General features: G+C 40.6%; 1 protein-coding gene across 12 annotated transcripts in view; it reads left to right on the top strand.

Moving 5' to 3' along the window:
- The window catches only part of RAPGEF2 (Rap guanine nucleotide exchange factor 2), a 249,298-nt gene that overhangs the window by 76,651 nt on the left and 146,836 nt on the right, over nucleotides 1-25,811 (top strand). For all 12 annotated transcript variants that reach the window (XM_045464234.1, XM_045464217.1, XM_045464265.1 and 9 more), the window contains exons 3-4: nucleotides 9,247-9,303; nucleotides 24,842-24,925. In XM_045464234.1, the coding sequence (XP_045320190.1) occupies nucleotides 9,247-9,303; nucleotides 24,842-24,925 (141 nt within the window). The remainder of the gene's footprint in view (nucleotides 1-9,246; nucleotides 9,304-24,841; nucleotides 24,926-25,811) is intronic.

The raw sequence follows: 25,811 nt of genomic DNA, 5'->3' as shown, positions 1-25,811 counted from the left end.
GGGTTCTGTCCCAAGAACCATGAGATCATGACCTGAGCCCAATCAAGAGTTGATGCTTAGCTGACTGAGCCACCCAGGCACCCCAAATAAACAGTTTTAGATCATTAAGAAACAACTAAATTATGCTTACTGTATTCTTGAGGAATTCAGGGAATATCAGTGTGCTTTTTATAAAACATTCTCCAGCAATGTTTAAAGACAAAACCATTTTTTTATACTTTTTTTTCATTTATTTACAACATTGTCTTATAGAAGATTGTATCATGGTTTTCTGAGAGCACTGGTTAAATTTATATATTCAGTCAACAATTATTGATTGTGTGCCTGCTATGTGCTGGACTTTGATGTAAGCCATGGAGATATAGCATTGATACCCTTGCCATCATGGAGCTTATATTCCTGGTTGGGCAGACAAGATTTAGGTAAATGAATCAATGTTTTATTCAGGTGTTAGTGTGTTCAGCATGGCGTGTAGCTGTACCCCAGCAGACTCCAAACCAAGTGTGGGTGATAGTCTGGTGAGGCTGAAGAAAAGACCCAGAGACATTGATGGAGACATAAGTTTATTGAGGGAACTTATATAGAGGGAATCAGGAATGGCAGACTGGACAAAGCACCCGCTGCTGGGATCCACATGAAGCAAGGTTGTATAGCGTAACAACTTATGCTAACAACTGTCTGTAGCCCTTCCCCTCCTTGCGTGGCCAGCATTCCAAGGAGCTCAAAGCCCTGCCATTCAGACACTCTTTGTTACAAAGGAGATGCTTTTGGTTGGCCCCCTCTGGAGCCCCTGACCTTGAACTTTGAATGACACATTCTTCTACATATTCTGCTTGATAGCAATATAGAGGGAGGACTGGATCTTTGCATTCTCAAGATAGTGACTAACGGGCATTAAGGATGTGCTTGTACAAACAAGTCTTCTAGCATGTACCATATACTCCACCCAGGCATACCCTGGATGGCCAATACATTCTTTATATGCTCTTGTTTCTCAATGTCCCTGGGGCCACGTATGCCGAGGTGCATTGCAACCAAATCCCACAGCAACAGCGTAGGCCATAGCTTCCAAATAATAGGAAAACACAAATGGCTAAGCAACTATAGAAAACATTTTGCCGGGGGAAGCCTGCAGTCACCAACAGGGAGAGTTCACCATATACTCAATAGTTGGTCTTACTCTGTATGGAAGCTATGATCTGGGCCCAGTTGGCAAATAGGTTCCCTATGCAGAATTTAAGGGTGAAAAGTCAAGCTGTTCAGTAGGCGCTGGAAGAGGCAAGTCAAGATTGTCTAACAGAATGCGGAGGTGGTGGTGTTCTGGGATCGCACTACCCCTGACTGGTTTGGCTCCAGGTTTATAGTACCCAGTCGTTGGCCGCCCCTCTGTTACATGATGGGGCAAACCTGAAAAGGATAGTGGGGGTCTAACAGTGCTCTATAAGGTGGTTATGATAGTGTCCTTTCTTAATGAGAGGCTGAGGTTGTGTGCCTTCATCGTCTTCGGTGGAGTGGGGTGAAGAAATGGGGTGATGGTTAGGTCCTTTCCTATTCCTATTCCCCATTGGACCAAAAATCCAAACCACCATGGACTTGTTTGCCATTTCCAGGGCCATTTAGTTATATGTTCCCCTGTAGGTAGATCTTGTGGCAAGGACAATAAAAGGTTACCTTGTGTTCCTACCTATGGCAGAGAACATCTTTCCTGCCTGGTGTCTACTTGCATTCTAAGGGTGACATCAGGTCCTTGAGTGAGTACAGTACAGGCACTGGACCGATTGGAATGTACCTGTTCATTTAGTGTCCTACAGCTGTTGACAGGTGGCTTGTCCAGAGGGCCAGTGAATGGTTTCTTGTGGCAGTTGTTTTGACGGTCCACTCACACGTCCTGTCAGTCCAGCTGCAGTGGGATTGCATGGTAGATGCAAATGCCAACGGGCGTCTTGAGTGCTGGCCCACTCTTACGCTTCATGTCCTGTAAAGTGGGAGCCTTGGTCGATGTTGATGTCAGTGAACACCCCGTAGGCAGCACACAACTGTTCTGGACCAAGGACGGTAGCTTTCTGGTTAGCACGCTTACTGGGGTGGGCTTGCAGGAGTCCTGAATAAGTGTCAGTATATATCAAAGAATAACAGCAGCCATCAGGGAAGGGCAGGGGACCGATGCCATCTCTGACATCTCTGAAGAGGGTGCTGCCTCCTTGCTATCTGTCCAGTGTCTCTTGGCGAAGATCATGGTCATTGTATGCCACAGTTAGCCCCAGTTCTTAGCAATGGCCCACAAGGTCCGTTGTCTTAGATGTCTTTTCATGTAGCCAGGTGGTTACATCTTCTGTTGAGATATCTTCAAGGAGGCAGATGTGGGCCAACTCATGAGCCTGTTGATTACCAGGTGGGATGTGTGTCGTGTGCGCATCTACATGGTAAGCAGTGATGTTCATACCTCGTATGTGCTGGAGAATGTCCTTCCACATGCCGTTGCCCCAGAGTGGTTGCCCTGCCACCACTCAGTCCTGTGCCTCCCATTGGAGAAGCCGCGTGGTCAGTTCTTTGTAGACTATCCAGCTCTCTGCATATAACATGGGGTCAAGCTCAGGGAGCATCACCATTCAGGCTGCTCAAGGCTTGGCTCATTGACTTCTGTGTCAAGTTCTGGAGTCTATCCAGATATTTCCCGTTGAGAACTGGATGGCAGTGACCATCCAGGCACAGGTAGGCCCCTTGCTGCCATCAGTATACCAGGCGTGCTCAGGGATTGGTCTGTCTCCTTCCTGCACATAGGATGGCAGCTGTGATGGCTTTCCTGCCTCAGTTAATGGCTGCTTTTCAGAGGTGACGTAAGTTATGGGGCTGAGAATGGAGTGCAGCTTCTCACTAAGGGGCTATTTGTCAAGGTACTGCGTTGATGCAAGTAGGCATGGCATTTGGCCAGTGTGGGTCTGGGCACTGCCTGACTTGGGCTTTTGGAAGGTATCCTTTAGCCATCCTGCTGTGGGATACTGAGTGTGAAGAGTTACTCGGATGCCTTTAGTTATGTCTTCTACTTGCTGTAAAGCATGGAAATTAGCACACAGCTCTTGTTCTAAAACACCAAGTTACATCTTGACTCCTTTCCATAATTGTGATCAGAAACCTAACAGTACTCATTTGTGCCCTTGCCGTTGACACAAGCTCCATGCAAACTCTTCTGGCTAACTGGCTCCATCCAGTTCATATGGCTGTCCCTGTGTAAGAACACTTAAGGCTTGGATCTGTTTACTAGCCATCTAGGCTTGTTGAAATGCTTGCCTTGTCTTTGAGGACTAATCCCATTGGGCTCCTTTTTAAATCAGTCTATAAATGTGCAGGAGCAATTGAGCCAGGCAAAGGATAAACTGATGCCCATATTCTAAGAGACCTATGAAAGTTTGCAAATGCTTTGGGGTGATGGGATGTGGGATGTGCCTGTATTTAATCAGTACCTGCTGCAGAAACAACTTTTGTCTTCTCCGACCAGGTAACACCAAAGTACTTACCAATAAACCAGGGCCCTGTATTTTGTTTTTCTTGACTATTCATCCTTGACCTGTTAGGTGGGAAAGCAAGGCTGGTATAGTGGTCTTCAAACTGTAAAAAGACTCAGACGTTAACATTATATCATTAATGTAATGAAACAAAGACTGCCTCTGGAATTGCCTGACAACTTAGGTTGCTGGCCACCATGCTGTGCCGGATCGAGGAGCTCTATCAATACCCCTGTGGTAGGGTGATGAATGCCTGTTGTTCTCCTTCCCAGATGAAAGAGAATTGTTCTTGGCTTTCTGGAACTCTGGGAATATCAAAAAAGGCATTAGCCAGGTCTAACACATCATGGTATGTACCCAGAACTTCCCCTTTTGGAGTCAACAAGAGACACGTTGGGCACAGTTGCATGAAGAGGGGGTACCACCTTGTTCTCTATGATCCACAGTCATTCTCTGTGTTCCATCTGGTTTCTTTACAGACAGATAAGACTTTTATATCGAGTGTGAGTTGGTCATGTAATGCCCACCTTGGCTAATTCCTTAATTGTGCCTGTGGTTTCTTCGTGGCCTCCTGGGAGGGAATATTGTTTAATTGCCATTACCCTCTGTGAGACAGGTAGTATTACAAGCGTCCATTTTGCATCTCCTCTTGTTCGTTTGACCAAGCACACCCTCAATTTGAATTCCCCTGCAGTAGTTTGTAATGTTAGTCCTGAGAGGACATCCATTCCTAGAATGTATTTGGGTATTGGGGCTGTATACACCGAATAGGGTTTTGGTGGGCGTTATCCTGTCTGCAGTTAGTACAACCTACTTCATTTGGACGACACCAGCCCCCTACCCATTGATGGCAGAGATGGGCCCTTGAAAGTGGTTGTTTCCATAAAGGAGAGTAAATCTGGCATCAGTATCAACCAGAGCTAAAACGGTCTGTTTGTTTCTTTTAGACCAATATATGGTGAGTTTTACCTGTGGCCTCTGGTCCCCGTACACCCTGATGGCAGCAGTCGAACCGCAATCCATGTCCTTTGCCTCTTTCCTAGTTCATAGAGAAGGGGCCTGCCATCCTCCCTCTGAGGGTGCCCTTGGCTATATCTGCACCTCCTTTGCTGTTCAGGATTAAATTTCTGCCAGAGCCTGACACGGACTTCATTGAATTATTTGTCTGCTTTCTTAAAGGGGGTCCCCACTGCCCTGAGGTCTCACTACATCTGGCAACAGGTAACATGCATAGGCCCCTTCTTTGTTTCTTCTCCTGTGAGTCCTTTGCCTTCATTCCTGCCTTTTGGATACCTCTTTTCTGATCTTTTCTGTTTCCCCTTGACCTGTGGCAGCTTGCCCAACCCACGATACAGGCTGTCCCATTAGGGGTTCAAGATGGACACAGGTGCCCTCTACCAGTGACTGGGGGCAGACTGTAACACATATCTTTAATATCCATGGCAAACGGTTAATTATCAGGATCTCTGTGGTGTTCAGCATAGACAGCGTGTTTCATCCCCAGCTCTTGTAGGATATGCTGGAGCTCTTCCATATTTTGCCATTGTAAAGGGGATGTCAGTACACCCCCCCCCCCCCCCCCCGCCTTGCTAGGCCAAGCTAATTTACAGCCCTGTACCACCGAGGAGAGTAAAAGGGTAACGTGACCTTTACTGATGGCGCTGGTGGGGATGCTGCTATAAAACAAGGTGTGTGGTAATGAACACTGTCTTGGATGTTTCCGGCTGAAAGCAAACGGCCTTCAGTGCCTACGTGCCACGTACGGAGCAACGATGCCACCATGGGTTCCCTTCCTTTATATCTGAATTTATCCCCCAATTCTGCTAGTTCAGTATCCGCCAGTGCTCAGGCGCCGGCAGGTTCTGGGTTCCACACTCCATGGGCATGACTGCTCTGCTTTCATCTTGGTTGTTAATAATAGGCTGGGCCAAGAGAATGGGGATTTTTATGGGCTTGTTCTAATTCGTCTGTTCCTCAGTAGAACTCTAGTTGCGTCCTACAACTTGGGATCCCAGGCCGGCTAAGAGATAACTGCCGGACTCGTTTGCCGGGCAATTTACCACCCTTCAGTTGGGTGTGCCAACAGTTATTAATTTAACATCTTGTTCCCTCAAGAAGATTATCAAGGTCTCTGCGGTTTCATTTGTGTTAATCTAGCTTTCCTCTTTAAATGCAGTTTCTTCTGTCGTTGGCATAACTTTCTTCACGACAGCTACATGGGCAGCCATTAGGAGGGGTCACCCAACTGTGGCAGCAGCCACTTGACCATTCATCCTTTTCTTAGTCAAATTAATCTTGGTCAATATTTCCTCTAGACCCTTAGGTATTTTCAGGGGCATCCCTATACTCATGTGGTGGGCTTGTCCATCAAAGATAAGGCTATAGGGCTCCACGTAGGTATGGATGGCCACCCTGGGTTTTCCCCTGCAAATTTCCCTATTCCCTTTTCCCACATCTTGGTGCTCATGGGTTTTTTTTTTCCTGGCTTCCTGGCTGGCTCACCAGTTGTGTGATCATACCCCAGCACACTCTAAGTCAGGGGTGGGTGATTGTTCTGTGAGGCAGAAGAAATGACCTAGAGATAGCCAGTGAGACATAGGTTTATTGGGGAAATATACGATAGGGAGTTCAGAAGTGACAGACTGGACACAAAGCATCTTGTTGCAGGGATATACATGCAGCAAGCTTTTATACTGTAGCAACTAGCCTAGCAACTATCTGTAGCCCTTCCCCTCCCTGCATGGCCAGTGTTCCAAGGAGCTCAAGGCCTGTCATCCAGACATTCTTTGTTACAAAGGAGATGTTCCTGGTCAGCCACTCCCTGAGACCCTGACCTTGAACCCTGAATAACATGTTCTTCTGCATATTCTGCTTGATGGGAACACAGAGGGAGGATGAGATCTCCACATTCACAAGATAGTGATTAACAGGGGCATTCAGAGTGTGCTTGTACAAACAAGTCTTCCATCACTTACCATACATATGGCAAGAATGGGTGCTGGGCTGCTTTGACTTTGTAGTCAAAGGAAGTAACATCTGAGTCGTTGCAGCTGTGCAGAAATCTCTGCAGTGTATTGATGCCCCAGATGCCTGGCCATGGGAACAGTCTTGGTGCATGAAGGCACCAAGGATAAGGAGTTTGGATTTCTTCCAAAGGTAGCAGAGATTAAGAACAGAGGTGTGAGATGATCTGAGTTAGAAAGATTTCTCTGGAAGCCTTGTGGAGAATAGACAAGAGATGTGCAAAAGTAGAAGCAGAAATCTACATTTGTAGACTCGGCCAGTTTGAGAGGATATATTTTGGAAACAGATGCTGGCAGAAAGATGGGATATGAAGAAAAGGGAGGAGTCAAGGATAATGATTCCAAGGTTTTTGGCCTAAACAATCGGGTACTGATGGTGGAAAGGCAAATTTTGGAGAAGAAATTTAAGATCTCTTTGGACATTTTGAACATGAAATGGCAAGTACACAGCCAGTGGCTAGTTGAGTGGGCATTTAGATGAGTGGATATCATGGTGAGAGATTAGGTGTGGGGCATTGTTTTGGAAGTCATCAGTTTATAAATTAAATTTAAAATCACAGAACGTATGAAATTACACGGTGCAGAGAAGAAGAGAGCTGGTAACACTCAAAAGTCAGGTACAGGAATGGAATGGGAGGAGAATCCAAAGGAGACAGAAAAAATGACCAAGAAGTCAAGAGGAAAATCAGGAGACCGAAGACAGGAAGCCTCTGAGAAGATGACAGTGTAAGGAAAAAAGGAGTCATCGAATGTTCCTGAGAAGTGGAATTAAGATAACACAGAGAATGCTAATAACTTTTAGAGCCTATGCATTTTCAGGGAGCAAATGGTGGAGGAGTGATAAGAAGGTGAGAAAATAGAGGTAGAATATATAGACAGTCTAAGTGGAGAATTTCTGTCATGGGTAAAGCAAAATGTGGATAATAGCTGGAGGGGAGGATATATGGTCAAGAGAGGTGTCCCCCTCCCCCACACAATAGGTGAAGCTGATGTGTTTATATTTATATATATAAATGTTTTTATGTTTATTTTTTATTTATTTATTTTTTTTAATTTTTTTTTTTTTTAACGTTTATTTATTTTCGAGACAGAGACAGAGCATGAACGGGGGAGGGTCAGAGAGAGGGAGACACAGAATCCGAAACAGGCTCCAGGCTCTGAGCTGTCAGCACAGAGCCCGACGCGGGGCTCGAACTCACGAACCGCGAGATCGTGACCTGAGCCGAAGTCGAACGCTTAACCGACTGAGCCACCCAGGCGCCCCTTTTTATGTTTATTTTTGAGAGAGAGAGACAAAGCATAAGTGGGGGAGGAGCAGAGAGAAAGGGAGACACAGAATCTGAAGCAGGCTCCAGGCTCTGAGCTGTCAGCACAGAGCACGATGCGGGGCTCAAATCCATGAGCTGCAAGATCGTGACCAGAGCCAAAGTCAGATGCTTAACTGACTGAGCCACCCAGGCGCCACAGATGTGTTTATATATTAAAGGAAGTGGTTCAGGAGAGAGGTAGAAATGGATGGTGATGTTGGAGATGGAGGTAAGCCTGAAGGAATGCAGGGTCTACTGTAGGAGAAGGAAAGATCCAGGGAAGAGGTTGGGGCAAGGATTCTTTCGTTTTTACAGGAAATAAGGCAGAGCTGTTATGTAATAGAAGACCAGGTATTTTTAGGCCTATCACTTGTGATTCTTATCCTTTCTTATGAAGAATTGGTGTGATTCAGTCTATTAAAAAAACCTATATATATTAATGATGTGTATTCAAGGTTTGATGTCTCCTGGAGTTAAGTGATACTCTCTGTTGGAATGTTTCAAGTAAGGGTTTGAGTTAAGGTGGTGGAGTAAGAAGAACAAGGAAAAGAATATCCAAGAGAGTTGTTTTCAAGTGAAAAATCAAGAGTATGTGGTGTTTATTGGATTTAGCAACAGGAAAGATGGCTGTAGGCTAATACCAATGTTGCACAAACTGCGGACCACTAGCCCATGGACCAAAATGGAAGTGCTGTTGAACTAATCAGTTTTATGGCCAATTTTTTTATTTGCTAGTTTCTTCGTAAGTAGGAAGTTCTCTTTTGCATTTCTGTATTTTTTGGAAATTTTACTTGGGGTTGATATAATAGGATGTTTCCTGAAGATGCTGTTCTTATGGTAATTTTGAATGTTTCAACATTTATTCATATTTTCCATAATTTCTGTAATTTTTTCCTTAAGAATGAATCAGCCAAAATAAATCTTTAAGTTATAAAGCCTTCCGTTAGTCGTTAGTCATGAAAATACTGAGTTAATAAAAACCTACTTTTGTCTGAAGTTACATGCTGTTAAGTAACATCAGCATGAATGACATTATCATTTTTTAAATTAAGAGGCTCTCCTTTCTGATTTTTAGGTTATTTCTCATTTTCTGCTTACTTCAGAGAACATTAATTTGTCCACATGTCATTTACAAAGTGTAAAACACATACAATTTTGTTCCCTATACAATAAACATGACAAAATTGACATATAACAAACTTTTTTCTAGCATCTCTTTACCAGATTTTATTTTATTTTCTTCACCTAGGTACCAAAAATATGTGTCTTGAGGCTAATAAATGATTGTGACAGTTCATATACAGTAATCTTAACTTTTTAGACTACATGTCTCTTTTATGTTTTTAAACTATTAGTATGTTTTTTCATGAGGTATGTGGAACTCATGTCAATTTTTTTTTTTTTTTTTTACAGGTTAATGTGCGAAACTGTGAGATATGAAAGACACGAAGCGAATGAAGTTTTATACTAGTAGGTGTTTCCTTTCTCTTTGTATAGTGGATACTGCAGCAACTAAATAATTTCCTTAAAGTATCATAGAAGTATTAGTAACGGCTAAGTCATCGTTACCTTAATTTTGCATTAACTCATTTTTTTGTAGTTTAGAAACGTAAAACATTGCAACTACTACCTGTCATAAAGGAAAAGCTTACAGTCCTTTGCTAAGTTCACATCTATACCCATATATCTCTCACTTGTGTTTCAGAGATGTTATTTCCTATTATGGAGTATTTTGACATTTTTATCTTTATGAAATAAGAAACAGTATAGTATTTCAAACAGAACAAAATACATATTCCTACAGCCACACCAAATGAGATGTAACGATAGCATAAATGTCATATTTTAGTTTATAATTCTTTCAGAAATAGGAAAATAGCCTGCCCACATCCCTTTGGGCATAGTTTGTCCTAGAAATAATACTGATATTTCTTTCAAGATGTGTAACATTACTTTGAAAAAATGACAATTTTTTTTTAAAGAATGTAACAAGCATATAGTAGATAAATATTATTGTATTAAGGATATATAAACTGGATTACTGGGCATATTATTTTATGTTTGCCATGACTCACTGTTGTTCTGTTGACTTTGTTTTTCAAAACTCTTATTAAATACATAATTACTGCTTTCCATACGTATTATAGGGAATATTTATTGAAATAAAATCCAGCTTCTCCCCTTAAGGAGGGTAAAATTATAGTATCTTGAAGGGGGCAGAAATAGAATAAAAGGAAAACAACAACAACAAAAAGTAACCAACCAAAATAACTGAGAATACAGATAGGTACTGAGGGATGGAGAAGTACAGGGGAAGCCTTGAGGTAAATGGGGAGAGTCACAGAGATGCGGCCCTCTGAACTAGGTCTCAAAAGTGTATCTGGTGGTCTAGAGAGATTTTCCTGGCAGACGGAGCAGCGTAAGTGTGGGGATACAGAGAGGGAAGGGGCCTGGTCTGATGTTTTGAATATTATGGCAAGTTTAGGGCAATTGACATGCGGTGTGCGTCAAGAGGACAAATCAAGAGTCAGGCTGCAACCATGTTTGCTTGTGAATGTGTTGTTAAAAATACTGGTTGTGATTCTTTAGGCCATTGGAAATGAGTTTTTCCTCCTCCTAAATCACATTGTGTGATGGAGATTTATAAATGCTCACAATATTGGAGACAGTAGTATGATGGACCCTATGTATGCATCATCCAACATTGTTACTGCTGGCCAGTTATGTTCCATCTCTTATTCCTGCTTCCACCTTCTACTGGATTATTTTAAGTAAATCCAGACATTTCAATTCATCCATATTTTTTATTTTGTTATGTATCTTTATCTTTAAAAGATAAAGACTTAAAAAAAAATCTTAACCAACAATATTATCACCAAACCTTAAGAAATAATTCTTTAATGTCTTGAAAATATTCAAAATCTCTTTGTCTCAAAAAATCTTTTTGTAGTTTGTTTATTGGTTGATACTTTTCTTACGTCTCTCTCTTTTTTAATGTTTTTGTTTATTTTTGAGAGAGAGTGAGTGAGCGAGCGGGAGAGGGGCAGAGAGAGAGGGAGACACAGAATCCGAAGCAGGCTCCAGTCTCTGAGCCGTCAGCACAGAGTCCAACGTGGGGCTCGAACTCACGAACCACAAGATCATGCATGACCTGGCCGCAAGTCAGATGCTTAACCAACTGAGCCACCCAGGCGCCCCACTCTTTAGTCTCTTTTAATCTGTAGCTAGGTTGCCAGTTTTCAAGCAGCAAAATGATGTGACCAAATGCCTCCCCATTCTTCCTCTCAAAGATGATACTTGAAAATACAAAGGTGGATTTGATTCAGTGTCTGGGCAGGGAGATTAGTGAGAAGACAGTTGAAGTAATATGAGGGGGTGATGCTTGAACTGAGGCCAACTGAAAGAATGGGGCAGTCAGAGATGGAGTTTAGAAAGAAGATAGGTGGAGCTGACCTAGGATGTAAAGTTGTAACTTCCGAAACTCTGACATCTAGGGGCTGTTTAACAGGCAATTGTAAATATCCAGTCTAGAGCTTAAAAGAATGTACATCAAATGTAGGAGAATAGTAACCAGGATATATTTGCTAATGAGAAAACTTAAGAGGCAAAGCCCTTACCGAATTTATTCTTGAAGAATTCAAGATATAAATATCTTAGAGTATTTGTTTCTTTTAGGAGCAGTTAGAAGCTAGCAGTGGAATGGGTGTACAGATATCAGGGTTGGAAACCTCTGATGAATAGTATTAACATTCATTGAAGAAGTTCTAGTGGCAGTAAGTGACAAACTTTCTATTAATTTGTCCTCCTTTAAAACATGGTTTTGGTAGTAATGATGATGAGGTAATAGCAAACATTTAAACAAGTACTTCCTGTGTCCCACATGCTCTAATAAGTGCTTCATATGCATTATTATACTTATTCCTTATAGCTGACTTGTGGGGTAGCTGTTATCATCAACCCAGTTTTACACATGAAGGGATTGAGGCTTTCAGAGGCTAAGGAACTTGCTAAGGTCTCATTGCTGAAAGTGTGATATGGATTTGAGCCTGGACGTTGTGATTCTGCCATGTTAGCTGTTATGCCAATCACCAACCTTTTAACGGCCTTTTTCATGCCATCATAAGAATGGCACCATAAAACAAGGATATATCTTGTGTGCAAGTTAGTACAAGCACATCATCTCTCCCTGCTGCTGGCTCCCCCAGGGGTGATGAAACCCACCTTCAGTTCTACGTACATTATTCCGAGTCCCTAATAATTCTTACGTACAGTTCACTTAAACTGAAGTTTACAGTGTCTTTAAATATACCTGAGTTGTTTTTTTTTTAAGTCAGTTTAGACAGTAAATGTGAGCTATGCTTGCTGATAATGCAAAGCCATGTGTTAGATAACCCTAAATTGATTGCATTAGGCTAGAGTTTGTATATAAAGTTGATTGTAGCAATTGCTTATTTTTGACTAGTTAGAATTAGGTGACAGTGTTAGTGAGCAGTGAAAGTCTGTAGATACTCAGGAGATCATGATTTTGTAAGACCAGAAATTCACAGAGACTTATTGTAGATCACTTAATCAGATTCCTAGTAATTGGCCAATCTTGTGATGAAGGGTAATTGCAGCATTTTCTTCTGTAACCCTTGAAGAGACATGTTCCTGCTCTTACCAATTTGTGTAAATGCAGCTTTGAAAATTAAAGAACACTTGTATTTGTGGTGTATATAAATCTGTGATAATTTAATAATACTGTCCCTCTTTTGGGGACCTGTTATTATTAACTCATGAGGGACATGACTTGTCTGTTCTTGGTCTCCCTTGGGCTTCAAGAATAGTCTAGTCAGACTATCAAAGACTTCTAGAGTATGGTTTTATGATCAAGAGATGAATATTTTTTTTTCCTTACTATGTTTGTGTACTGGTGACTTCTAAGTCTATGGCTTTAATGCGTTCACCAGGTAAATGTAATAGTCTTTTGATCCAACTCTGTACCTCATTTTTCTTATGTATGAAATGGAAACAATAATATTAGTACCTACCCTTTAGTGTTGGTGTTAGGATAATATCAGTACTATGTGTAAAATATGTAGAGCATTGCATACATAATAAGTGTATAAAAATGCCGTCATTGTCATCAGTGTTTTGATAATTTACATTTTGGTCTCCCAATTTTTTAGCTGCTTTAAACTTTTGTTTGAAGGAATTATGGTAGTGATGTCTAACTCCCATGGTGTTCCTGTTTTAGCATAAACCAACAGGATGACAAAAACACCACTTTAAGATGTATCAAGGTTAGGGGGAGATTTGTGGTTCTGATAAATTTGAATTTGTAAAAATTTAGAATTTGACCACTTAGAATTCGATATTGGTACTAGAAAGATAGATAAAAGTAGTTAACTTAGTACAGTGGATGAGACTATCAAGTAATTTCTGCCTTCCTTTCACATGTTACCTACTATGTGCTAGCTATTTTGCTTGCTTAGGAGTACCAAGTTGGACGATGTAAATTCCTAACCTGAGGAACTTTAGGGATATTTTTGCCTGAAGAATTTAAGAAATGAGATAAGCAATATGTCCTTTCAGCTTCAGTTTTTCTTTAGGGGCCAGCCATCCTCACGATTTCAGTTTAATTTATAGTTACATTTGAAGTGCTAAAAACCTTTGGATCAGAAACTCAACCATTATAGTTTTTTAGAAGTGGGCACGTGCACCCCCATACCCATGTGACAAATATGTGTAACGGTATTTCTGTGCTAACTTTCCACATATATGTCTGTCTGAATGCTTTGGTTTCCAAAAGAGTTTGTGTAGCATTTTGTTAGGGGGTTTACCTTTCTTTATTGCAGGAGAGGAAATTGTTCCTCCATTGAAAACAAAACAAAACAAAACAAAAAGCTGCATTGAGGCTTATCCAGTCCTTTTAAAGCATTTTTTATTGAAATCTGTAAATGTGCAATTTAAAACTTCAAGCCTCAGCTGCAGCCCTCATTGCTTGTAGCAGCCTTTTCATTTATTGACTTGGTTTCCTGTTTTCACAGCAGCTATCCTGAATTGTCACTTCTCTGCAAGGCCGCCAGCCCACTGCTGTCCCCTTCATGCCTTCCCACTCCTCCTCTAGAGACTTTGCTTCAGGCTTTACTTTCTGTTCTCAAATACCCCGTTTATGTGTGACCACATGTGCCTCCTGACTCACCCATCCCTCCAGGGCTGCAGGGAGAGGTGTCTGGTTTCCTGAACAGTGTGGTTATTCCTGTTCCCTCCTGTGCTTGCGCCCTCTCCTTCTGCCCCCTTTCCTGCAGACTCTAAGTGTGTCTTCCATCTTTTTTTTTAAAAATTTTTTTTTTTTTTTTCAACGTTTATTTATTTTTGGGACAGAGAGAGACAGAGCATGAACGGGGGAGGGGCAGAGAGAGAGGGAGACACAGAATCGGAAACAGGCTCCAGGCTCTGAGCCATCAGCCCAGAGCCCGACGCGGGGCTCGAACTCACGGACCGCGAGATCGCGACCTGGCTGAAGTCGGACGCCCAACCGACTGCGCCACCCAGGCGCCCCATGTCTTCCATCTTTAAGAAAGTTCTCCTTTGGAGGTGCTTGGGGGGGTGGGGTGGGCTGAGTTGGTTAAGTATCCAACTCTTGATTTCAGCTCAGGTCACGATGCCATGGTCTGTGGGATTCAGCTCCGCATTGGACTCTGTGCTGACAGTGTAGAGCCTGCTTGGGATTCTCTCTGTCCCTCTCTTGCCCCCCCCCCCCCCATGCTTTCTCTGTCTTTCAAAATAAACAAATAAACATTAAAAAAAAACTGGTAAGCAAAAATACATTGTTTAAAAATAAGTTCTCCTTTGACTCTGTGGCCCATATCCAATTCTTGTACTGCTTTTTCCTTCCAGATGTGGCCAGGCTTTTATTTTATTATATTATTATTTTTATTTACATTACTCATCTGCTACCTACGTTGCTTTAGCTCCTTAAAAAAGAAAGAAACAAAATACTTAAAATCGCCTTTCTTTCCCAGCAAGATATAATCATAATTTTTAAGTATCCTCCTTGTCCATGTGTCCCTAATTTCTCTTACTTGTATGTGTGTATGGAGAAAATTTTGAAACCTAAGATTTTCATTTACGTGAAGAAATTATATTTTTAAAGAATTAGTCTTTGCATAGGACTGTAGAACAAGGATGTTTAGCCACCAAGCTTGGCATGTTATGAAGTATACATGTGCTGTAGGTAAATATGAAAATTCAGATACACGCTTGCACGTACACATCTACCCACGCGTAGATGTACTGGAGAAGATTGTTTTATATACACATGGTAATACTGTAAGGCTTCATAGCAATAATATTTTCGTATTTACTATCGGTCTTTAAATTAAAATGTTTTATATTTGTGGTGAATGGAAGAGTAAATAAGAGCATTTTAGAAATTATTTAATTTGTAAACTCTGTCAGGGCAGGCCCTGTGTGTGTGTTTCAGGTTTACATTTGCTATGTCTAGTACAGAAGTTTTCACTAGTCTGTTCGTTCTTATTTTTTGAATTCATTTTAAAGGAAGATACTCCGTTTTCAAACGAAGATGAGCCAATAAAGACCTTCATTGTGGTCTAATTTTGTAATAAAAGAGCTGACAGCACTAAGTGTTAGATTCTTTGTATCAATTTTTTGCAAAAGTACTTAGTGAATAAAACCCTCTGAACTCTCAAATTTAGCGATTTAAAGAAATATATAGTCAATAAATAAGGCTTAATTATTTCATATGCATTCTGTTAAGTACGAGTTAGTGGTAGTTTTCCAGAGTCATTTTTTTTCAGATTTGGCTGTTCTTCTAAATTTGATAAATTGTTTCTTGAGCCCTTGAATATATCCCTCCACCCTCAGTATAGCTGAATGACTGATTGATGTATTGTAATAAATATGTAATCTGCACTGACATTTTTTCTTTCAGTCAAAAAAAGAAGTGTTTTGAATAACTTAATGGCTCCCAAGACATCACTCCTTCATTTCCTTTTTTAAATGAGTTTTATAAGTTTAAGAATGACTCCATTAATGAGTCTACAGAATTTTCAGCTTTACTAGTTCTTCAGTAGTTTTATGTTGTTCATTCTGCTGGTTAAGTGAAACATGATTTTTAGAAAATACAGGTCTACTATCCCAATATTTTCAAAATACTAATTTTCCCCCCAAATGAAGCTGAAATAGCCTTAGTATTTTCATCAGTTTTCAGAGTTCTTACTGATGATGCTTTCCTTTTTCATGGTTCCAAGCCCCTGTAATTGAGTTGCTAATGAATGGAGAATAAAGATTTTCTGAAGAACTTCATGTGAGAATGGTGCTTTTTTTCCCCTAGAGTTTTTTTTTTTTAATTTTTTTTTTCAACGTTTATTTATTTTTGGGACAGAGAGAGACAGAGCATGAACGGGGGAGGGGCAGAGAGAGAGGGAGACACAGAATCGGAAACAGGCTCCAGGCTCTGAGCCATCAGCCCAGAGCCTGACGCGGGGCTCGAACTCACGGACCGCGAGATCGTGACCTGGCTGAAGTCGGACGCTTAACCGACTGCGCCACCCAGGCGCCCCTTCCCCTAGAGTTTTTATTTATAAAAGTGAAGTAATGTCCTTATAATTTAGAACTTTTAGGAAATAAAACAAAAAGTTCCCCTCTACTTTTTAAATGTGTTCTTTTCATAGGTATGGTAATTTATATATAACTAAATATTATTAAGTATATAATTTTATTATAAAATATTTCTTCTCTATGGGTTAAAAATATAAATGCTAAAACCTTTAACTCTTGGTAGAGCTCTTTCTAAAATAGGTTTTATATTTTATGCCTAAGTAAAAATGGTGTGGGCTTACCTTTCTTTTGACCTGATATTCTTAGGGTCACTTACAATGCTGTGTTGCCTTAATTAATCTTGTGAGTGTACTTTGTGCCATTGGCCATACAAAAATAAATAACACAAACAATACATATTTGGTCTTTGAACTTATAGCTAGCTTACCGCCCCATCAGAGGAGAAAAAACGAAAACAAAAACAAAACAACTAATGATTAAACTTTTTGATAAACCCAGTAACAAAAGTGAGGTAATGCATTTGTGAAAAAGATTAAAATTATTGTGTATCAGAAAAGCCATCTGCATATTGGAAGGCCGCCATTGTTAGAACTTCTTTTTTAAGCCATGGAACACTTTGTTCATAGGAAATCCTATTTAGCTCAATAGCAGTAGCTATTATGGTTAGAAGAAGGTTGAACAGTGTGTAGTCCCAAGGGGCTCACAAAGTGCATGTTCAAAACCTCCGATGTGAGCGAACTGCTGGATCCTGTAAAAGGATAGAGGATAATTTGCTGTAAATAAGTAAAGTTATTTTCTTGTTGGTTTTTGGCACAATTGCATATTTGAGAGTCAAATCTGAGCCCATCAGAAGAGTATAATGAAAAGTATAGGTGAGCAGAAATAAGGACCTGCACTTAAGCAGAGGGCTTTGATTAAGAGGCCCGGGGCTTGGGGGGTTGGGAGGCACTGAAAGAACCTGATGATAGGCTGTGGAGAAGGAGAATAGGAAGATTTTCTGTTTTCTGGTTTTATCCTCTTGTTGGATGCTAGTGCCCAGATAGTGGATGCAGAAAAAGAAACAGGCGTTTTTCCTAGTTTTGGTCACTGTGGCTGGCCCTGTGGGATTCCTGGCCAGCTGTCTCCGGTTAGTTATTGGAGTTTTTGTTAGTCTTCATTTTATTTCCCTTTCTGGTGTTTTACCCCAGATGTGGAGCCGGTAACCCACATACAAGTGATAGGAATCCTGTCTCCATTTCTCTCAGATGCCAGCAGCTTTGTTGTTTGAATATGGCATAACATCCTCTCTAAAATATCCACAAAATGGGTATTTGATGTGTGGGGTCTTGGTGGTCCATAACTTCTCTATGATTGCTGTGTACCCACCTCTTCCCCGACTGGTCTTCCTAACCACTGTTTGCACACACTTCACTGGTGCTGGCATCACCCTTTCTTATTCACCATGACTTCCGTGTTCTTGCTTCTCTGTGTTCGAATGCCCTTGTTAGCGTTGCCCCAGAGAAAACACTGTAGAGGTGCCTCTTCGCATCCCTGGGACAGTCACTTCTGACTTGTGCCAATGCCACGTTGCACTTGATCTGCTAAAGTGGGAGGGATTCCTTCTTGGAGCTCCAGTGCCCTCCTCATGCCATATTTTGTCAGGGTCATCTTGCAAAGCGCTAATTTCTGGTTCAAAATTGTTTGGATTTTGCAAAGGTACCGTTCTTACCATTTTTTCAGTTTCTGTTTGTGGCCACCACCCCTCGCCACCTTAGATATTTATTTTGAGTTAAATATTACTCTAAGTATCCTTTGCCCACACCTGCCTCCCCCACTCTTGCCACTCTTCTTTTGTTACAAATCTTTCTCTCTCCTCACTTTGCCTTTATTTCCTATATTACCATAAGCTGCCATAAGCAGCCCTTTTGGGTTGATTGGGCTCCACAAAACTCGATTAAGTTTTCGTATTGTATTAATAACTGAATAAAGTAGCCTTTTCATGTTACTTTTTTGCTCTCTAATAGCCATCTTTGCTGAGCTAAATAGTTTTCTTTGGGTGGTGATCAATGATTCTTTCAACTCCCTTGTCAACTTCAACTTGATCACTTGTATTAGCTTCCTGCTTTGTAAATAAGGAATGTGAACACCACACGCAGCTCTTTCATGTGGAGACATCGCCACCGTGTGGACTGACAGGATATTGCTAAGGAAGTTCTTTTAGCCTAGTTTCATTTTTCTGATTACTGGTAAATTGACATTCACATCTTTGACTTTCACTTTAAATACTATATCTGAGTTGGTGTGTGTTAAATTACTAATTCATTAAGAAAATAGCTGAGTGCCAATTAAGCATTGTGTAGTATATATATATTGGGGGTGCTGGTGAGTTAGAGGAGTTTAAAAGCTAATGGGGGATGAATCCTAAAATAAATATTATGACTGGCAACTGCTTAATGTGAGCATGTACAAAATGCTCTGGGAACTCAGGAGGAGAGTGACTCAATTTATTTGGAAGCCACTAAAACACTTCTCAGAGGAAGTGGTAGTTAGCCTGGAATTCAAAGGATGAGTAATAAGTTTACTAGATAAAAGGTACTGTTTAGAAGCTGGAACAGCAGGTTTGTCCAAAGGCCCTGAGACTTTGGTGGGGAAAAAGTCAGCATGGCTGAACAGGTGAAGTTTGCAGTATAGGATATTTGGGGTTATGAGCAGAGGATAAAGTTGTACATTGGCCTTTTTAGAAATGGTCATAAGAGAGGAAAAGAGATGAAGAGAGCTAGTATTTTTTATGTACCTATTATGCAAGAACCTGCATATATACTGTTTTGTTAAATCCAAGTAACATTGTGAAAAAGGTATTGGTAGCCCCATTTTACAGTTGAGGAACTAGAATCTTAGAATTTAAGTTCACCAGGATCACATGGCTGGTAGGAAAGAATATATGTTCCCAAACCTTTGTCCTTTGCATAGCCACATACTGCTTCCTTCACGTGCTTTGTCAAGGGGTTTGGACTTTCTCCTGTTAGGGAACCTTGGGTTATAAGCAGAAACATGATCTGATTTGCCTGAGCAAATGATAACTAAAATGGTGCCGTTTCTACCTGGTACAGCACATAGTTCCGTCTAAAAGATTCAGTGTAGTTGGAGGAAGACACCTAAATATCTCAAGACTAAGAATTCAAAGAGAAAAATATAAAACAGGATGAAATTAGATGGGGTAAATATTTTGGAATTTGGAAAACAGTGACTGAGAAGATGTTACTACAGAAATAGGGTTTGAGCCATTGCTTTAAGGTACAATGTGATTGAGAAGATGGAGAAGGGCAAGTATCTTGGACAGACTGGAAGAGGTGGGAAGGGACAGGCAGGAAAGGAGCCTCCCGGAAGTAATGGGTTTGTGTTGAGGAGCAGAAGGAAATAAGGTGGGGAGAGAAGGACAGCAGATTACACACTTGCCTCTTCCCTGTTATTCCAAGTCTACACTTGCCATTTTGGTTTAGTCTTGTCTTAAAGGACATCATGCATTTTTGATTACTTCAGAGTCCTTTTAATTATACTGGGAGTGAATCAATCATGGTCCATTTAAATTTTTGTTTTGTTTGGGTTTATTCATTTTTTTCCTCGTTGATGAAATAAAAAACAGGAGGCTTTTAGAGTACCTTGTCACACAACTAGGCTTTGTGGCTTTCATTTTGTCAATTGCAGAATGGGCTGTATTGGCATCAAATCGGTTGTCCAATATAGTTCTTAGTTTAGTCTAAAAAATTATAGGTCTTTTCTAAGTGTCCATTTTGGCTGATCAGAGAGACTTGTGAAGTACTACTTTGCTGTATGTTCCTTTTTAATCTTTAGGCCACTCTTTTCTATCCATCACTGGTGATGTTAAGTCTTAGGTTATTTAGAAATGCCATCAGGTTTATTCCAAGATTCAGCTTTTTGTATTAGCTCATAATTTCAACCCTTGGCATATGCATGCATGCATGCATGCATGCATGTGTGTGTGTGTGCGTGTGTGTGTGTGTACAGAGAGAGAGAGAGAGAAAGAGCATGAGAGCGAGCATGTGCATGCAGGGGAGAGGCAGAGGGTGTGGGAGAAAGAGAATCTTAAACAGACTCCATGCCCAGCATGGAACCTGATGTGGGGCTCAGTCTTATGACCATGAGATCATGACCTGAGCTGAAATCAAGAGTCAGATGCTTAACCAACTGAGCCACCCAGGCACTCCAAAATTAATTAATTAATTAATTTTAGAGGAAGAGCACATGAAAGCATTGTGAGCAAGGGAGAGGGACAGAGTGGGAGAGAGAGAGAATCCTGAGCAGACTCCATGCTCAGTGTGGAGCCCAATGCAGAGCTCCATCCCATGACCCTGGGATCATGACCTGGACCAAAATCAAGAGTGGGATGCTTAACTGACTGAGCCACCAGGTGCCCCCCCCCCACCCCCACACTTAGCTCATATTTTTAAAACATAAAACAATTATTTGGGGAAAAAATTAAAACAACACTGCTGAATACAACGCCTGCAACTTACTTGCATAGATATTGATAGAGTTGTACTTTTTTTTTTTTCTTGTAGTTTTTCTAAAGATTTTTCAAAGTTGACAAGCCTCATGCATAAGAATCACCCAGGATCTTTGTTTAAAAGGCACTGTGATGGATCTCCCACCTAGTGATCACAGATTGTGGGATTGGGTGGAATAGGTAGAGCCTGGGAGCATGCATTCTTAACCCAAGTGATTCATAAGCATACCAAAGCTTGAGAACCATTAGGCAAAGTGAAATCCCAGTATTAGTTCCAGATAATTATTATTGTTATAGTCCATCTTCTGTTAGCTAGCTCCATGGAAAGCTGAGTTTACAAACCTTGCACTTACTTCATCCATAGTAATTTGTCTTCAAAATGGACAGATACAGAATAACTAGAAAGCCAATGAATGTTGGTTATATTCTCTATGTCAAAGTTAATCTACACCATGGTACATGATAAAAAGCTCTGAATAATTATGTTTTTCAGTTAAAATTTTTTTCAAATTTTTATTTATTTTTGAGAGAGAGAGAGAGAGAGAGTAGGAGAGACACAGAATCTGAAGCAGGCTCCAGGCTCTGAGCTGTCAGCACAGAGCTTGATGTGGGGCTCGAACCCGTGAACCGTGAGATCATGACTGAGCCAAAGTCGGATGTCCAACCAACTGAGCCACCCAGGTGCCCCAGCTCTAGAATAATTATTATTTGCATTTTATGAGCATTGTTCATTTAATCCTTGCAGTCACTTTAGTAAGCTGCCAGGGCCACATAGCTGGTAAGCAGTGACCTACCTTAATTTCCTATTTTTCTAGATTTCAGTTCTCTTTGGTGATAAAGGGAATATTGTAGGAGCACTTTTTACTTCACCTAAATTAGAATTTAGTAATAATGTTGTCACTTTATGTTAAGAAAGATGAGTAAACTTTTTCCCCCAAACTTAGTAAATGATTGTAGATTGCAAAAGCCAGTGATTAAAATCTGGAGGGAAAAGGGTATGAATTATTTCTGAAATATTGTGCTTTGTATTCTCATTTGAGAAATCATTTAACTTTTATGGTTTCATTGGAACTGAACTCTATTCAATAATATGTCTCTGTACATTTTCACAAGGCATTGCCATCAAGGACTAAGTAGTTGTGAAATTGGTTAAGACTGGACTTGGGGGAAATGGTGGTCAACTGCTGCTTTGTTTGTAAGCAAATAACAAAATGAAAATGATTACTTGATAGTCATTGGTCTTTTAAATAACTATTCAGAATTGTAAATAGAATTTTTTGTCCTTTAAAAACTTTTGGAATTTATTTACATGCCCCCCAAAGGACAGACTTGGGGGAGATTGCTGAGGACGCCCTTGCACACACATGTGATTCATTGTGATACAAGACAAGTGCAGCATACATCTCCATGTTGTACTCTTCACAACAATGGGGTATGCTCCGTGTACTTCCTTTCCACCCCTTCCCCTGGCTAGAGTGTGAATATGGTGGTGAGGTTTGGAGTTGCCACCTTAGAATATGACATGGATGCTGTGGGTTGGGGTGACTAAGCCCCTCAATAGAAAGAGCCTAAGTTCTTCATACCATGGAACTTCTATATCAGCCTTGGGTCCTTGGTGCTAAGGCTGTTATAATATGTGTGAGAGAGAAATGAACTCCCTCCTGGTTAAGCCATTACTATAGTATTTAGTTTTTTGTTTTGTTTTAATAGTAGCTGAGCTTGTATCCTAACTAATAAATTTGGCAAACTTGGCTGTGTAAAATAAAATAACTTACACATAGCAAAAAGCACAAAGGATAAAGCAACAGAGGAAAAAGGTATTCACAGCACATATTTCAAAAAGGTTAATTTTGGAGTGCCTGGGTGGCTCGGTTGGGCATCCAACTCTTGATTTTGGCTGAGGTCATGATCCTAGGGTCCTGGGATGGAGCCCCCACATCAGGTTCTGCATTGAACGTGGAGCCTGCTTGGGATTCTCTCTCCCTCTCCTTCTGTCCCTTTCCCCCTGCTCCTGTGCACGTGCACTTCTCTCTAAGTAAAAAAGTAAAAGATTAAAAAAAAAATGACTTTTTTTCTTTTGAGAGAGAGCAAGCACATGCACGTGAGCAGGGGAGGGAGGGAGGGAGGGAGGGAGAGAGAGAGAAAATCTTAAGCATGTTCCATGCGGGGACTCTATCCCACCACCCTGGGATCATGACATGAACTGAAATCAAGAATCGGACACTCAACCAACTGAGCCACCCAGGTGTCCCAAAAGGTCAATTTTTATAAAGAAATTAAAAAAAAAAAATAAGAAAAAAAGATGCTCTTGTAATAACAATAAGAAAAAGAAATGAAAAAAATTATACTAAGGTACCCTTGTCATTAAGCAGATTGGCAAAAGCCTAAAAGATTGATAAAAAGCCTCAGTGGTAGAATTCCTCGTGCTCCGCTATGGCTTACCCCTCACCCACTCTGCCTCAGCTGCACCATCGTGTCGTCCTTGCTAGGCCATGTCAGCCTCTGCACTAACATTCTGGATCCTCCCTGCCCTTTGCTGGGAAGGGAAGGCTGGTCCCTTAGGAAGTCAGCTGGCTGTCAGCCCCTTCCTTTACTCAGATGTGCTCTTCTCATTGACACTTACCTTGCCCACCCATTTCCAGTGGTATCACCCCCCCATTTTCCTTAACCTGTACTAATTTCTCTCCCCAGAGCACTGATTTATAATTTACCAATTTATTATTTTTATTGTTTATTATCTTTGTTGTCCCACCAGAATATAAACTCCATGAGTGAAGGGGCCTTTTCCTTGTTGTTGAGGTTCTCTGAAGTATCCTAAGCACCTAGAATAAGCCCTTATCCTAAAATTGTGAAACATTTGTTTGTTAAACAAATATAACAAACTGTAGTAGTAAGGCTGTGTGGAAGTAAGTAGGCAAATAAGTTGCTGAGCACCTGTGGAAGACAATTTGACATTTATTGTACCCTTTGACCCAGCAGTTGTATTTCTGGTTACTAGGTCCAGTCAATACTGTATGCACAAGGTTACCTAAAGCACTTTTTATTAACATATTTTTAAATAATTGCAAATGATTAAAAACAACAGAAATGACTGTCACTAGGGGTTGGCTAAGGCAAATATGGCACATCTGTAAGAAAGCCGACTTCTCACGAAGAGATCTCTAAGAGTTACCACGAAGGAAAGAACACTATAGAGTATGCTATCTTTCCATAAGAAGAAAAACAGACCACGGAGAGAATGAGAATATATGTCTATTCTTCTGTGCATACACATAAAGAAATTCTGAAAGAATATCTAACAAGTGTGGTAGAAAAATGTGCGAGCATAGTAGACGGAAAAAGATTGGGAAAACCTGAGTTTCACTGATTACTTCTTTCTATTTTGTTTTATCAAGCAGGGAAAATATTTTCAGTTCAAAACATCCGAAGATAAAACTTAGGATGGTAGGTGCAGTAGGTCTAAGGAACATTACAACATTTAAATATATTGATAAATATCTTTAGCTTATTTGGGAGACAAAAATAATTTTTAGAAGCTTTTTTTTTCAAGTTTGTTTATTTATTTTGAGAGAGAAAGAGAGAGAGAGAGTGAGGAAGGGGCAGAGAGAGAGAGGAAGAGAGAGAATCCTAAGCAGGCTGTGAGCACAGGACCCGATGTGGGGCTCAAACTCACAAACTATGTGATCATGACCTGAGCTGAAGTCGAGTTGGATGCTCAACCGACAGAGCCAGCCACCCAGGCACCCTGGAGATAAAAAGTAACTTAAAAAATGACTCCAGTACTCAAATAATGGTATTTTTATGTATGTGTTTTATGCTATTTCATTGTTCTTCATGGTTCTAAAAGAAACATGGGTACTATACTTTGTGCTGTATATGTTTTAATTCTGTTGTTGTCGTCATAGATAATCATCTGATTTTGTTACCTTTTCTTTTCAGTCCTGATGATATTGGGACCTGCTGGTATATACTTCTCTCTGGTTCCGTGTTCATTAAGGAATCCATGTTTCTTCCAAGAAGCAGGTATTGTATAGACATTCTGTAATGGATTTTCCATGAAGCTTAAAATCTCTTTGTCGAATTGAGTTCCTTTGCAGAATTCTGTTGTTTCCTCTTCTGACAGAAAGCAAGAGACTACCTTGGGGCATTGATCTTTAAGAGAGGATTACTTTATGTTTAAACACTGTTACAATCTCTTTAACCAAGGGAAAGAACAAAAGACATGTTGATCACATGTCCATTTGTTATAGGAACACATCAGGCTAGTTTAGGGCACATTTGTTCATTGGGAATAAAATCTGTCTCCATTAAAAGGCACTCTCATAAACATCTAAAGAGAAGCAAAGAAAGTTCATTGAGACCTCATGGAACTAGAAATAGAAAGCCAGGGACTGTCGTTGACTTTCCTGCTTCTCGGGACCATATGGTCTCTCATTCTTGCATTTGTCTGTGGACTGGCTCCCCGCTCTCTAAGGCTATTAATGTTTTTCTCCCTGTGATTTTGGCTTACAGGTGCTGGCTATTGACTTGTAAGCTTATGTCCCTAATGTTTCCGTCATTTGACTGTAGTGCCTGTGTCTTTTCTTTGGATTCTTCAGGCTACAGTCTGATTGGCCGGGCTTGGGGCAGATATGCACCTCGTTCCAATCAGCTATGGCCAAGGAGGGTTAGGGCTCATCTGTTACACACATATGTTCAGTTCCCTGACTGAAGGTGTCAGCCACTAAGTTTTACTAGTTATTTTTTACCCCAATTGTTTATTTTTCACAGTTGTATATTTTTATTTTGACTAAAGTTTAAAACATTTTAACAGAATAAATATCTTTATTTAAATTTACTAAATGAATATTTAAATGGACAAAATTTATTAAAGCATAGTGACTGCTCCCCACCCCCCACCCCCTCCTAT

Source organism: Leopardus geoffroyi, chromosome B1 (genome assembly GCF_018350155.1).
Source record: "Leopardus geoffroyi isolate Oge1 chromosome B1, O.geoffroyi_Oge1_pat1.0, whole genome shotgun sequence".
Taxonomy (NCBI): Eukaryota; Metazoa; Chordata; class Mammalia; order Carnivora; family Felidae; genus Leopardus; species Leopardus geoffroyi.
This window is presented reverse-complemented; position numbering and strand designations above follow the sequence as displayed.